At 47.9% G+C, this 14,188-nt stretch overlaps 1 protein-coding gene across 1 annotated transcript in view; it reads right to left on the bottom strand.

Moving 5' to 3' along the window:
• Window positions 1-10,279, bottom strand: part of ADPRHL1 (ADP-ribosylhydrolase like 1) — a 50,687-nt gene extending 40,408 nt beyond the window's left edge. The window contains exon 1 of the mRNA XM_006138938.5: window positions 9,803-10,279. Within this exon, the coding sequence (XP_006139000.3) occupies window positions 9,803-10,016 (214 nt within the window). The 5' untranslated portion in view covers window positions 10,017-10,279. The remainder of the gene's footprint in view (window positions 1-9,802) is intronic.
• Between the last annotated feature and the right edge of the window lie 3,909 nt (window positions 10,280-14,188).

Below are 14,188 nucleotides of genomic sequence, written 5' to 3'. Positions count from 1 at the left end.
CTGCTCCCGCCAGTCGGTCAGTCCTGCCAGCTACTCCACGGGCTGCAATGGGTCTGGCTCCCGGCCTACTCCTATAAAAGTTGTCTTCAATGCCAAGCCTCACACTGGCCCAGGACATCTCAGGATCACCTCAGTAGCAATTGCTGTCATAATTCCTATACTTGGAGACTCCAAGGGGAAGGTTTTAAGTTGGTATCTCAGCAGTTGAGCCCACTCTTGTTTTGATTCAGCTCTGACACCTGCTTATTTAAATGCTTGTTTGTGTCAGGAAGGAAAAGTCCTGATTGGTTTAAAGGATATCCGTATGGTATGTCCTACTCTTGGTAATATCCTAGGTATCTTGATCCTCATTCCATGAAATAAAGCATGAACTGAAAGCACTCATGGGATTTCCTCACCTTTATTACTGGATAACTTTTTCTCCTTGGAAATTTGGCCAAATTCATGGGATTCTAGGCTTTAGTTGCGTCAGTGTTAGCTACCATTGGTGCTTGTTATATATCTTTTCGCATGTGTTGTGGCTGGCAAGTTTGCTTCTATGCTCCTGCAAATGGGAAGTCTGACTGCTATAGGAGATGTAGTCTTGAATTGTTTTGAACAAATCGTTTTCTCATCTATGCCTTTGACAGAAGTAATTAATGGGACTTAAATAGCATGCATGTGAATATTGCAACTCTGTGCTTTGCCTTAACAAATGAAGAGTAAAAAAGAATCATGATCTTTTCCCCCGAGAAATGTTACTAGAAGAAAAATCAAGATTTTAGACACCAAAACCAAGCTGTGCATGGACCAACTGAAAAGTAAAGTGCTGATTACTGCTGCAGTGAATAAGAGAAAAAAGGCACTTGTTTACATCCCAGTCTTTATTAAAATCCTGCCTTCCTAATCTCTCTAGGAAAAAATTCACACATCTAGCTTTGTGGGAGAAGATGTGAAAGAGTATAAGAATATGTAATGAAATAACTGATAACAGTTACCATTCTTCATAATTCCCAATTTATGCCTCACTTGCTCTATGTCAGAAACATAGAAAGAATACTTGAATAGCTTGAATTAATTCTGCCATTATAATGGAAAAGCCATTCAACATCAGTACTTGTTTTGTGTCCATTTGATACAAATCCCTCAGCTTTTAGAATCATACTACAAACTGTAGGCCCCATCCTGACAACTGAGTCACATGGCAGCCCCCTTCCACACACGTAGGCTGTGTCTAGACTGGCAAGTTTTTCCGGAAAATCAGCAGCTTTTCCGGAAAAACTTGCCAGCTGTCTACACTGGCCGCTTGAATTTCCGGAAAAGCACTGACGATCTCATGTAAAATCATCAGTGCTTTTCCGGAAATACTATGCTGCTCCCGTTCGGGCAAAAGTCTTTTTCCGAAAGACTTTTGCGCAAAAGGGCCAGTGTAGACAGCATAGTAATGTTTTCCGCAAAAAAGCCCCGATCGCAAAAATGGCGATCGGGGCTTTTTTGCGGAAAAGCGCGTCTAGATTGGCCACGGACGCTTTTCCGCAAAAAGTGCTTTTCCGGAAAAGCATCCTGCCAATCTAGACGCGCTTTTCCGAAAATGCTTTTAACGGAAAACTTTTCCGTTAAAAGCATTTCCGGAAAATCATGCCAGTCTAGATGTAGCCATGGAAATCACTAACATCTTTACAACCCAAAATACATCCATTTTTGTGTTTATATAGTACTGAGAATAATGGGGCACATTCCCAGTTGGAACCATTGGATGCTACCACAAAATAAATAAGAAAACACACACACACACACACACACACACACACACACACACACACAAAGAGGAAATAATGAAATGATCTTGACATTGCCACAAAGGAACACTATGTCTGTTGTTTTTAACCAATACAGCTAATGTGATTTTTTTTTGTTTTCACTTTTTTGTCTAATCTGTTCCTTAAAACTTCCAGTGATGGAGATTCCATAGTCTCCCTAGGAAATTTGTTCCAGTGCTTAACTACCCTGATAGTTAGGCAGTTTTCCTAAATCTCCCGTGCTGCAATTTGAGCCCATTATCTCTTGTACTCTCCTCAAGTGAACAAGGTGAACAGTGTATCACCCTTCTTTTTATGACAACCTATTTTGTACTTGAAGACTTCTATTGGGTCTCCCCTCAATCTTTTCTTCTCCATACTAAACAAAAACATTTTTTCAATCTTTCTCCAGCATCATGGTTGCTAGACCTTTAATCATTTTTGTTGCTCTACTCTTGACTTTTTCTAATTTGTCTACATCTTTCCCAAAGTGTGGTGCAGAACTAGACATAATATTATAGTTACAGCCTTATCAGTGTTGAGCAGCGGAGAAGAAGTACTTCCATCTTGATTGCAACATTCCTGTTAATACATCCTAATATGATGTTTGGGTTTTTTTTGTGTGTGACAATATTACATTGTTGACCCATATTTAGTCTGTGACACTATAATCCCTAGACCTTTTCTGCAGTACTTCATCCTAGGCAATCATTTCCCATTTTGTATTTTGTCCAATTAATTACTCCTTCTTAAGTGTTGTACTTTGTATTTGTCCTAATTGAATTGTAAGCAGGGGCTGAACTGCTGCTTGGTATCAGCCAGCTAAAAGGAGAGAGCTGCCCTGGGGGGTGGGTGTGCCCACTCCAAGGCTACGTCTACACTGGCACCCTTTTCCAGAAATGCTTAAAACGGAACAGTTTTCCGTTATAAGTATTTCCGGAAAAAGCGTGTCTACATTAGCAGGATGCTTTTCCGGAAAAGCACTTTTTCCGGAAAAGCGTCCGTGGCCAATGTAGACGCGCTTTTCCGCAAAAAAGCCCCGATCGTCATTTTCGCGATCGGGGCTTTTTGTGGAAAAGATTACTGTGCTGTCTACACTGGCCCTTTTCCAGAACAGTTTTTTCCGGAAAAGGACTTTTGCCCGAACGGGAGCAGCATAGTTTTTCCGTAAAAACACTGACAATTTTACAGTAGATCGTCATTGCTTTTCTGGAAAAGCAAGCGGCCAGTGTAGACAGCTCACAGCTTATCTGGAAAAGCGGCTGCTTTTCCGGAATAAGTGGCCCAGTGTAGACACAGCCATGGAGTTTGCTTTAGATCTGTCATTAAAGCAAAGGGGGAAAGGGGCAGGGGAGGGGCCATAAAAGGGAGGGTGAGCACACCCCAGGGGCCCATGTATGCACTGTGTCTCATTCCATGCATCCCCTGTGCTCCCATGTGCCCCTCTGCAGGTCGTCCACACCACCAATGATGTGCTGCTCCAGAGGGTGATCCACCCCTGTGATGTGGACACCACCATTGCTGGCTTCACCTGCCTTGGGTTCCCGAACTGTGGGGGAGCCATAGACGGGACCCACATCCCCATCCGGGCGCCAGAACACCGAACGGCCTGGTTCATAAACCGGAAGGGCTACTGCTCAGTGGTGTTCCAGGTGCTTGTGAACCACCAGGGCCGGTTCCAGGACATTTATGTGGGGTGCTCCAGCCGGGCCCATGACGCTCGCATCTTCAGGCACTCAGACCTGTGCCACAGGCTGGAGGCGGGCACCTATTTCCCCCAGCGGGAATTCACCATTGGGGATGTCAGGATGCCAGTCTGCATCTTGGGAGATGTGGCCTACCCCGATGGCCTGGCTGATGCGGCCATATACCGGCCGACTGGACCACAGCCAGGCCACCTTCAACGCCCACCTGGACCGGGCCTGCAATCCCGTGGAGGGCGCCTTTGGGTGTCTGAAGGCACGATTCAGGTGCCTCCTGACCCGCCTGGACATGGGGGTGCAGCACATCCCAGAAGTCCTTCCTCCAAGGGTGGATGGCAGGTGAGGGCCAGGCCTACCAGCAGCCCCAAACGGCTGCCACCCGGCAGACCAATCACCACGGGGTGCGGGTCTGGGAAGCCCTCCAGGTGATGCTAGACCAGGCCCCACAATAAGCCGCCCCTACACCTCTGACCGCAGGGATGCCCCCACTTCCCACTCCCATCACCATCCCTTCCCGCCACCCTACCCTCACCTCCCAATAAATAAAAGGCACTTGCTTTATATAAGGCACTTTTATTTACACGGGGAAGGGGGTTCACTGTGGGGAGGGAGGAGGTGGGGGCCCTGAACTGGGAGGAGGGGGAAGGAGGGAACCCTGAACTTGGAGGGCCTCTTGGGTGTGAAGGGAGGCCTCTCCCACCCCCATGGATGCGGGGGCGCCTCTGCCCCTCGTGCCGGGTCGAGGCAGGCTGCACCAGAAGGTGCCGATGTTGGGGGGGGCCACAGGACGGGGCATGGGCACATCAAGGGGTGAAGTGGGGGGAGGACTGAGCACATCAGAGGGGGCAACAGGAGGGGGCCTGGCCATGCTGTGCTGTGGCGCAGGGCCCATGTGCTCCGCAATGGTTCCCAGGAGGGCGTACATGTGGTCACAGCGCTCAATGTACTGGCCCCATACCCGCTCCCGCCACTCCTCGTCAGCACCGATTTTGTTCCTGAGTGAGCACTCCATGTGCTCGATGGCACAGACATGGCGGTGGAGAAGGTGGTGGTAGTCTCGGGTGTGCTGCGATGGGCCCTGGATCCTTGGCACTGGTGGGATGGGGCTGGAAGGTCCCTTGCTGGCAGGGGGTCCCACTGCAGGAGAAGTGGAGGAGAGCAACATGGTCAATGAGCCCTGCCCCATGGTGTTCCGGGGCCCCGAGCTCTCCTCCCAGCACGTCACAATGCCTGGGGACAGGTGTGGCTGGCAAGAGGGAATTCCCCTGGGGCAGCGGGAGAGGGGGTCCCACGGTGGCCCAGGAGCCCCCATGGGGCCACATGTGCTTGGGGGGCCTGTTGTGCCTTCCCCAGGGGAAGCTACAGTGTCCCAGAGGTGGCCACGGATGTGTGATATGTGCAGCACCCTTTAGGCTGTGTGGGGTCAGGCCTGCAACCTTGGGGATGGCCTACTCTGGGCCAGACCCCCTACCCCCAGGTCTGGTCGAGCAGAATCCCTGGGGCCCCAGGCGTGGGCTGGGGCTAGCTGCCACTTCTCTGTGTCACTTGGTCTGGCTGCACGTAGGGTTGCCAGATGGTTTCAACAAAAATACCGGACACACTTGACATTACATCACAATCTACATTACATCTTAGTTAGAAAATACCGGTCATTTATATTTTCTCATTTAAATCCTCTCAATTTGTTTCCCGAACAGAAAGCTCAAATACTGGACTGTCCGGTTCAAAACTGCAAGAGGGAATTCCCCTGGGGCAGTGGGAGAGGGGGAGGTTGCACGTGCTGCATACCTCTGCACAGCATGTGGCCAGGCTGTGCCATGTACTGCTACCTCTCCCCCACAATGTGGCCTCTCTCCCTGCCCCCAGCACACTTGCGAATGGTAGCCACTGCACTCACCAGACAATCCCTCACCAGCTTCTGAGGATGCCCGGAACACGTCCTGACTGCTGCTGGGCTGGGATGGTGGGGTCTGGCTGCTGTCCTCTGCCACCTCCATCTCCTCCTCCTTGTCCGTGGACCGGTCTCCCCCCTCCTCCTCCTCCAGTTCCCTGGGTCGGACCACTGGGGTAGCCACCACTGTGTCCACCTGGGCCAGCAGGGGACATTCCCATGTCCCCCAGGATGTGTTGCAAGCGGTGATAATGAGGACAGGAAGTGGCTCCACCGCCCCCATGCTCGCTGGCCCGCATATAGGTGAGGCGTAGGTCCTTCACCTTGGCCCAGACCTGTTCCAGGGTCCGGGATGGGTGTCCCTGTGCAGCCAGCGCCTGGGCCATCAGGGAGAAGATCTGAGTATTTCTCCTCCTGGACTTGGTGTCCTGGAGGGCCTCCTCCTTTCCCCAGAGGTCCAGGAGGGCATTCACCTCAGCGGTGCTCCAGCATGGAGCCCGCCGTTTGGTGCCCCATGGGCCTGCTGGGTGCTCTGGGGTGGCTCCTCGGTGGGGTCTGAGGGACCTGGCTGAGGCTGGGCAGCTGCCATTGCTCCCCCTGGGTGCTACCCGGGCTGCACGTGGTAAATGGCTGTACTGCGTGCCTGTGCCTTTAAGGGGGGGGGGAAACTAGGGAGAACCAACGAGTGGTGATTGCCCGTACGGAGTGTCGGAGAGGCCACCTGTGTTTTTGACTGGAGGCCAATTCTTGCGCAAGTACACGTTTGCCGAACGTTCACACTGCCCTCTTGTGCAAGAGTGCCTGCGCAAAAGACCTCACACCTGATAGAAAACAGCGTATCTCTTGCGCAAGGAGCTGTCTCTTATCATGCCATACTGTAAATTTCCTTGTGTAAGAGCGGGTGGGCAGTGTAGACGCTCTGCAGATTTTTGCGCAAGAAGGCTGTACTTGCGCAATAACCCACCAGTGTAGACATAGCCCATGAGTCTTTTTGCTAGTCAGTGGAAGCTGGAATCCTTTGCCAGTCTAGGAGGTGGCTAAAGAGTTGAAAGCACTAAGAGCTGAAATCACTGGTTTGGTTCACTGCAGTGGCCGCCCGGGACGGGGGCTGCGTTAACCCCTGAAGTGCCCTTCCCCCCGTGGCCCACGGGGCCCTGTATGGCCAGGTGCAGCCCGCCTGTGTGGCCCCAGGCTGTGCGCCAGCGGCGGTGGTCGGGCAGAGCATGTGCCGTGCTCCTGCCCGCACATCCCGGGGTCGGGCTCGTGCACGCGCCGTGCGCCTGGAGGCGGGCCAGTTCTTTAAGTATTCTAGGACAGTGTTTCTCAACCTTTTTTTATAAAGTAAAGTACCCCCCCGTACCTACAATTTTCAGACACACAATTTTTTTTCTATCATTGCAACACATTTGTTTAAACAACGTAATCATAGCCAGACGGGCGATGACATTTTTGGGTGTAAAAAGTACAAAAATAATAAAATGCTGTACAACTTAAAACAAAACTTCAGTTTTCTCCAAATTGCAGTTGTGTTGACGTAACCCCCCCCCCCCGACTTCTCTCAAGTACCCCCTAAGGGTATTCATACCACTGGCTGAGAAACACTGTTCTAGGATATATTTCATCATGGGGCTCTTCCAACCTAAAAACATCTAATCTGTCTAATTCTTAAATTGTTCTGTCCCTATATTGGTCTCAGATCCTACCTTCTTATTTACACTGATCTTTGCTGCATTAGTAATCGGATCACTGCTAACCTTTTTCATGATAACTGAAACAAAAAAGGCATTTATTGTCGTGGCTGTGTTTTCTATTGTTGTATTTCTCTTTGAGTACTAGGTATGCTGTGTTCTTGGTCTTTCTTTTGCTAATGTATTTGTAATTCTTTCCCCCCTTTATGTACCTACCTAGTTTAATCTCATTTTGTCTTTTTCCCATTCTTATTGGCTATCGAGAATCAAAAAATGTCAGCCATATTTGCAGGAGAAGCAGTGTCTAAATGATTTGGGGATCGTGATGGATTATCAGTTGAACATGAGCGCCCAGCATGGGCATCCTGTATCCTAGGCAGGAGAAGGCAAAGCTTTCCCAAACTGCCAGGCAGAGCCCTGCCCACACTTCACCCCCAGAATGCCTTCTGTAGGCATACTGAGGCAGAGTGTTGCTGCCCTGGAGCGCTCGGCCTCCTTGGTGCTCCAGGGCCGGGGAGTTGGAGCTGCGCTTCCTCCTCCCACCTTGGTGCTGTGGGGCCTGGGAGGCTTGGGCTATGTGCCCTCCTTTCTCTAGTGCTCTGGGCCAGGGAGGCTGGGATGCATGTCCTCCTCCCTCCCCAGTGCTCCAGGCAAGGAAGACCGGGGTATGCACACGGTCCCCACCACCTCTCTCTTTGGTGGTGGGAGTGTGTATGTATTTGGCATGCTGCCCTGCCTCCTCCCCTCCCCGTGGTGGGGGGCAGGGCCTCAGCAGCCCTACCTTCACTTACTGCCCATTGTGCCCTGTGTGACACTGTGGTAAAAAAGGCTAATATAATCCTTGGAAGCATAAACTGGAGAATCTTGAGTAGGAGTAGAAAGGTTAATTTTACCTCTGTATTTGGCACTGGTACAACAAGTACTGAAATATTGTGGCCTGTTCTGGTGTCCTCACTTCAAGAAGAGCATTGATTAACTTGGAGAGGGTGTATGGAAGAGCCATGAAAATAATTAAAGGATTGGAAAGCATGTTTTATAGTAAGAGACTCAAGGAGCAAATAACTTAGCAAAGAGAAGGTTAAGGAGTTACAGTTTATAAGTACCTAAAAATGGCGAACAAATATTTGATAATGGGCTCTTTCAGTCTAGCAGAGGGAGATAAGACACCAGCCAATGCTGGAAGCTAAAGCTAGACAAATTCAGACTGGAAATAAGGCATAAATGTTTAATAGTGCAGGTAATTAACCATTAGAACAATTTACCCAAAGTTGAGCTGGATTTTCCATCACTGCCAAATTTTAAATCAAGATAGGATGTTTTTTCTGAATGATCTGCTTGAGAAATTATTTTCAGGAAGTTCTCTGGCCTGTGTTATCACCAGGAGGTCACACCAGCTCATCATAATGATTCTTTCTGGACTTTAATTTCTGAATCAGTCATAATGTATCTGTGGTGATTTGTAGTTGTTGTTTTTTAAGAATAGATGTGCTTCTGTTATATTTCAGTAATAACATTTACTATTACACTAAAGCATAGCCAACATGACTACAAGCAGGACTTGTGAGGCCTCTCAGATATCATTTATACTATTGTAGAGCATAAGAAGCAGGAAATGTGATGTGCATTTAATCATTGACCATATTCAGAAATATGTTACTCTGACATCTTGACCTTATCTTTAGTGTATTAGCTATCTCTCAAACCATTGGTTAGACAGTAGCCAAACATGAAGTATCTAACATTCTCTTCAACTGATCTCTAGACACTAAATTTAGAACAGTTCAGCAGCAGGCAGATAAAACATGAAATATGAGCACAAGTAAAATTTCATTTACTAAGACAATACAGACATGTACCTATACATGCTAACATTTAGTTATATATTATTACTTAATGTAAAGGGAAACAGACTAATTTTGAAAGAAAAATTTGCTTGATTTTGAATAAAAAAATCTAGCTAAACACTGTTACTATGTGCTTAGTGATGTGTTTTTGATGATAAGGGCTGGCCAATCTTAAAAACTTTGGCTAATGGGCAGAATGTGGACATACGAACTATTACAGAAGATTATTACTATTTTAAGAAAAAGTAGAAGTATTTGTCCAAACTTATATAATTTTAGAGGATACATATAAATAGCCATGAGCCATAGCCTTAGTACATTTAAGGTGAAAACACAGTCATTTTAAAATTACTGTCTGTATATCAAAGATGCACATTTTTCTAGCCAGGTTAGTCCTTAATGGATTTAAGATGTCCCAGTGACATCATGATGTTCTGTACAGTATAGTGCATAGAAATTGTTTTAATGATTAGTCTAGATGCATTTTTTCTATGCAAGAGCTTCATTCTTTTAAATAGGTTTATTCCCAGAGGGCAGTATTATTCACTGTGGCTCAGGGCACAGAACATACTTATTTAACCAGCTTTTCATTTGATAGATGCTAAGTGCCCACTGTATTAGTCTTTCATTTTTATTAGCTTTTAACCTTAGAAAAATACAGGCAGACACTCAAAACCTAAGAAATGAAACTTGTTACTTTTTGTGTCAGAATATTACTTTCACCTGGAAGACAAGCTGTGGGCTTATATGTATTATTCATTAAACAGCATCTTTAGAATCTGCATCAATTCTTTCAACCTCACTGTTTCTATATCATTTAGTGCCTATTTTAAGAATGCGAGCACCTCCACAGCTTTGTTTCTTCTCAATATAGGTTTGCTAGTCAGCCGTTACTTACCTGTGATGACAGCCTCTGCTGTAGCCATGTGCATGAGGGTATTGTCACTCACTGGCCATTTTTCTGCAGACAGCACCAAGTTCTGAAGCCCTCCAATTTCCTTTAGTTCCTCTTGGATCTTTGCACCTAAAGCACTATTCTCTCGGGTGAAATTTCGATAACCAAGAGCATCCCCTACCCCTGCCAGCAAAATAGCAGCCTTAAATTTCTCCATCACAAGGGACTTTGATACTTCTCACTTTCCTTTTTTCAAGCAGCCCCGGAGTCTTGATCTTTCTTTGTTCCTTTGCCTTTAGCTCAGCTCAACCAACTCTTTATATTAGCCATTGTGTCACTGCACAGAGCTCTCTGTATAAGGCAAGGCTTGCCTTTTCTGGTTTTACAGGTGCCACCTCTTGTCCCAAATCCAAATGAAGAGAAAATATTTCTTAATCCAAATATATTTTACACAGGGTTAGTTAATTGTCAAAACACGTGTATGCAACATATAAGAAGTGACATACACAGATCAAAATCATTCCTGCAATGCATCATAAAGCAAGCCAGAAATACTTTGACTATCCAGTTTAAGTAACTCTACACTCAGATAAACAAATGCCTAATAGGAGTGTTCATTTTTTTTAATGGCTTGTTTCTTTTTGGTTCTGTAGTATTTTAGAATTTGTTTCCCTTTGGGACCTGATTAAGCATCAGAAGTGCAGTTAGCTGTTACAAAAGGATGCACAGAAAGATCTCCCCTCAAAATGCAATAGATTCAATGTTAGCAAATTATGTAAAAAGAGCGCAGTAAAATTCAGTAGAGCTTTCACATTTCTAACTACATCCAATGGCAATGTTTTACTATCTGGAGGCACAGATGGGTTTGTTACTGAATTTAGACAAGTGACCCAGAAAACACTGGCTTCAAAATAACCTGGCTCATCCATTAAAAAACAAAAGAAAACAAAACCAAATCCCACACACTGTTTTGCTCTATCCCCTTTAGAGCAGGAATGTCTAATTAACTCATTTAGTCCATGGATAAAATCAAGCAAATTAGTAACTTATATCACACCTAATACTATTCTTCCTTCTAAAAAGGAATGCACTTTTCATACCAGTGTATCCACAGCCATGGTCTGCATTTTAGCTGTGATAAATTAGCACCATATGTTTTGGAGTGCTTGAGGGGCAGGGGAGAAGGGGCTAGTAAAATTTTTTATACAAAAAACTTGAGGGAAAACTTATACTCAGGGTTGGGTTCACCCTGTGCCTATATATATATGACAGCCCTTCTGTGGCAAGATTTGGGGAGGGAGACTCCCACCTTTGTGCCCAATACTTTTCACCTGAGCATAGCTAACCCTGTCCACTCTCTCTATACTGCAATAAAAAACCCACAGTAGGTCAGGATCAAGAACGCCACAGACTCAAAGAAGTCCATAGACTCCTGCTTATCATCCTGCTGGCCTTTGTCAATATCCCCGTGACCATCTGGCACAGTCACACTTACCTTAATAGTGTCTGCTCCCCAGCACAGCACCATCCCTACGAGAGGGCCCATCCTATCCCCTGATCAGAATGAGCTACAGCAGGAGCACAGCGCTCTGGGCGGAGTGGGTGGAGGGAACACAAATACTGTCTATTGAGGGTTAACCCTCAAGGAAGGGAGGATAACAACCCAAGGTGGTAGCAATGGGGGAGGGTCAGGAGTAGGGACCCTGGCAGCCAGCTGGGGATTGGTTGGCAGCACCATACCAGTTACAGGGTTAACGGGAAAGGGTGAGGGGACCCCTCCATGGCACTGGGGCTGAGATGCCACTATACATTCAGCACTTGTGGCCTCTTCATTAGGTGTTAGGGTTGCTGGGTTAGAGGCCTCTTCAAGATGCTCTGAACGTGACTACCCAGCCTGAGGAAGAGGCACCCAGGAAGCTCAAAACCTGCCTGTTCAGCACTAGCTTTTTCCACAGTGGGGGTGGCAGCCTTGAGCTTGATGCCTTCTACAGTCAGGCAGGTGCAAAGGGCAGGGGCACCCCCGGGGAGTAAGTTGGGGGAGGGCAAATGGAGAAGGGAGCACTGCAAGGGGCTTGGCACCCAGATCAAGGGCTGCTGGCACAAGGTTGTCTTCCCCTGCAGCCAGGGAATCATACCTATGGTCTCAATCTCCTCAAAGAGGACCTCAACCGCCACCCCTCAATTGCCAAGGTGGCATCCTCCCCATCAGGCAGGGAGGTGAGCTCCACATCAGCACTGACTGGTGGGCTGCCCTCCAAGGCCTCATCCAGGAAAGGAACAGTAGGAAATGAGTTGTCCCACCTCCACTGCCAGAGTGTCCCCAGTTACCTCCACCTCCCAGACCTTCTTATTAGGGCGCAGGAGGTGGCCCCAGCAGAGGGCCCCTCAGATGACGTGTGGGAGGCCTTTTCCCCTCTCTTCCGGGTGGAAAATGGAGTGCTGGGCCTACAGCTTACATCTGTTGTGCTTACTTTTCCCCCACCCCCATTACCAGCACCTATGAGGATTGGGTACTATCTGAAGGTAGGCCAGTGGGGGTAGGCTCAGTGGATAGGGTGATAGGATGAGGATTAGAGAAAACATGGATGGGACAATTGAGTGAGGGCAGTCTCCATCTAGGATTGACCTACTCCCATGCTCCTGACATTGCCTCGACTCCCGTGCCATGGACCCCACCCCAAGTGGAGTTGTTACCTAGTAAGGATAAGGGACCAAGTGGGCAGAATCACCGGTGCTGGCAGGACTGATGTTTCTCAGTACACAGGGGCTACGTCTAGACTGGCATGATTTTCCGCAAATGCTTTTAACGGAAAAATTTTCCGTTAAAAGCATTTTCGGAAAAGAGCGTCCAGATTTGCAGACACTTTTCCACAAAAGCACTTTTTCCGGAAAAGCGTCCGTGCCAATCTAGACGCGCTTTTCCACAAAAAAGCCCCGATCGCCATTTTCGCAATCGGGGCTTTTTTGCGGAAAACAAATCTAAGCTGTCTACACTGGCCCTTTTGCGCAAAAGGACTTTTGCCCGAACGGGAGCAGCATAGTATTTCCGCAAGAACACTGACAATCTTACATGAGATGGTCAGTGCTTTTGTGGAAATTCAAGCGGCCAGTGTAGACAGCTGGCAAGTTTTTCCGGAAAAGTGGCTGATTTTCCAGAAAAACTGGCCAGTCTAGACACAGCCAGGGAGTGCCTTGTACCCTTCCTTGCTAGGCCAGGGGACTGTCCTTCCAGAGATGTCTCAAAGCCTGGGAGAAGATCTCATACAAGCTTTCCCCAGTGAATAATAAATATGACAGAGGGCCTTGAGAGGTCACCATAAAGGACCCCTTCAAACTCCCACTGGTAAATGTCATCTCCAGCGGCTGGATAATAACTCCCAGGGTAACACAAGCACCTGAATTTGTGTGGGATCCCTGAAACTGAGCAGAAGAGGGTGTATGGGGCAGACCAGTTGCCCCAGGGACACAGATGATCAGCATGCAGGACAGAAGTGAGAACCACCCATAAGCCCAGCTCCTCTAAGGGCATGAGCGGAACAAAGAGACCCTGTCTTCCTCCCACAATGCCTATCTTCACCATGTGATAGTCTGAAAAAACAACCAGGGAATCCTGGGGAAGATGGTGTCTGTCTATTTGTGAGAGATTCTTCATGAAATTAGGGTAGTCTGATGCAGCTGAGGGGGGGGGGGGGCTTTTGCCTCTCTTCCTGTTCTGGTCCTTCTTACTGACTGAGGGAGTTCCATTGTCAATGGTGATTTTGGAAATGGAGTCCTTGACTGTGACTTGTGGCCACCCAATGGGTGGTGGTGATGGCTCCAGAAGATGTGATGGGGGTAGCCGTGGGAGTGGATAGGGGAGAAAGCGGAGGTGGGGCAATGACAGTGGCTGGGAATCCCCTCCTCTCAGTCTTCCCCTCCTCTCAGTCTTCCCCTCCGAGATGAAGCCTTTGGAGATTTGCTATTGAGAGCAGGTGACAGGAACAGTGGGAGATGAAGGGGAGAAGAGAATGTAAATAACACAGGGAAGAGGGGAGGGGGAAAGCCCCTAATCTCGCCTCTGTTTGACGGTGGCAGGGGACAAACACAAAATGGAAGTGCTCATCACACAACTGAAAGGGAGTAAGAAATAAAGCCGTGTGCACAGCCAGAAAAAATGGTTTCTCCAGCTGCATTGGGAGTTTACGTATGTAAATGGGAGGAGAGGGGACACAGAGTCAGAAACAAAATGGGGGCATAGGGAGAACACATACGAGTACATGTGGTTGCACAGAACAAGTGGGGCTGGAGGAGGCAGAGGGCAAAAAAAGGGGTGGATAGGCAGGGGAGGCAGGCAAGCAGCAAGGGAGGTGGGCGTGTGCAGAAGCAACAGGACTTAGAGGCAGGCAACAC

The sequence above is a fragment of the Pelodiscus sinensis genome, chromosome 1, assembly GCF_052426305.1.
Source record: "Pelodiscus sinensis isolate ZL-2025 chromosome 1, ASM5242630v1, whole genome shotgun sequence".
Taxonomy (NCBI): Eukaryota; Metazoa; Chordata; order Testudines; family Trionychidae; genus Pelodiscus; species Pelodiscus sinensis.
This window is presented reverse-complemented; position numbering and strand designations above follow the sequence as displayed.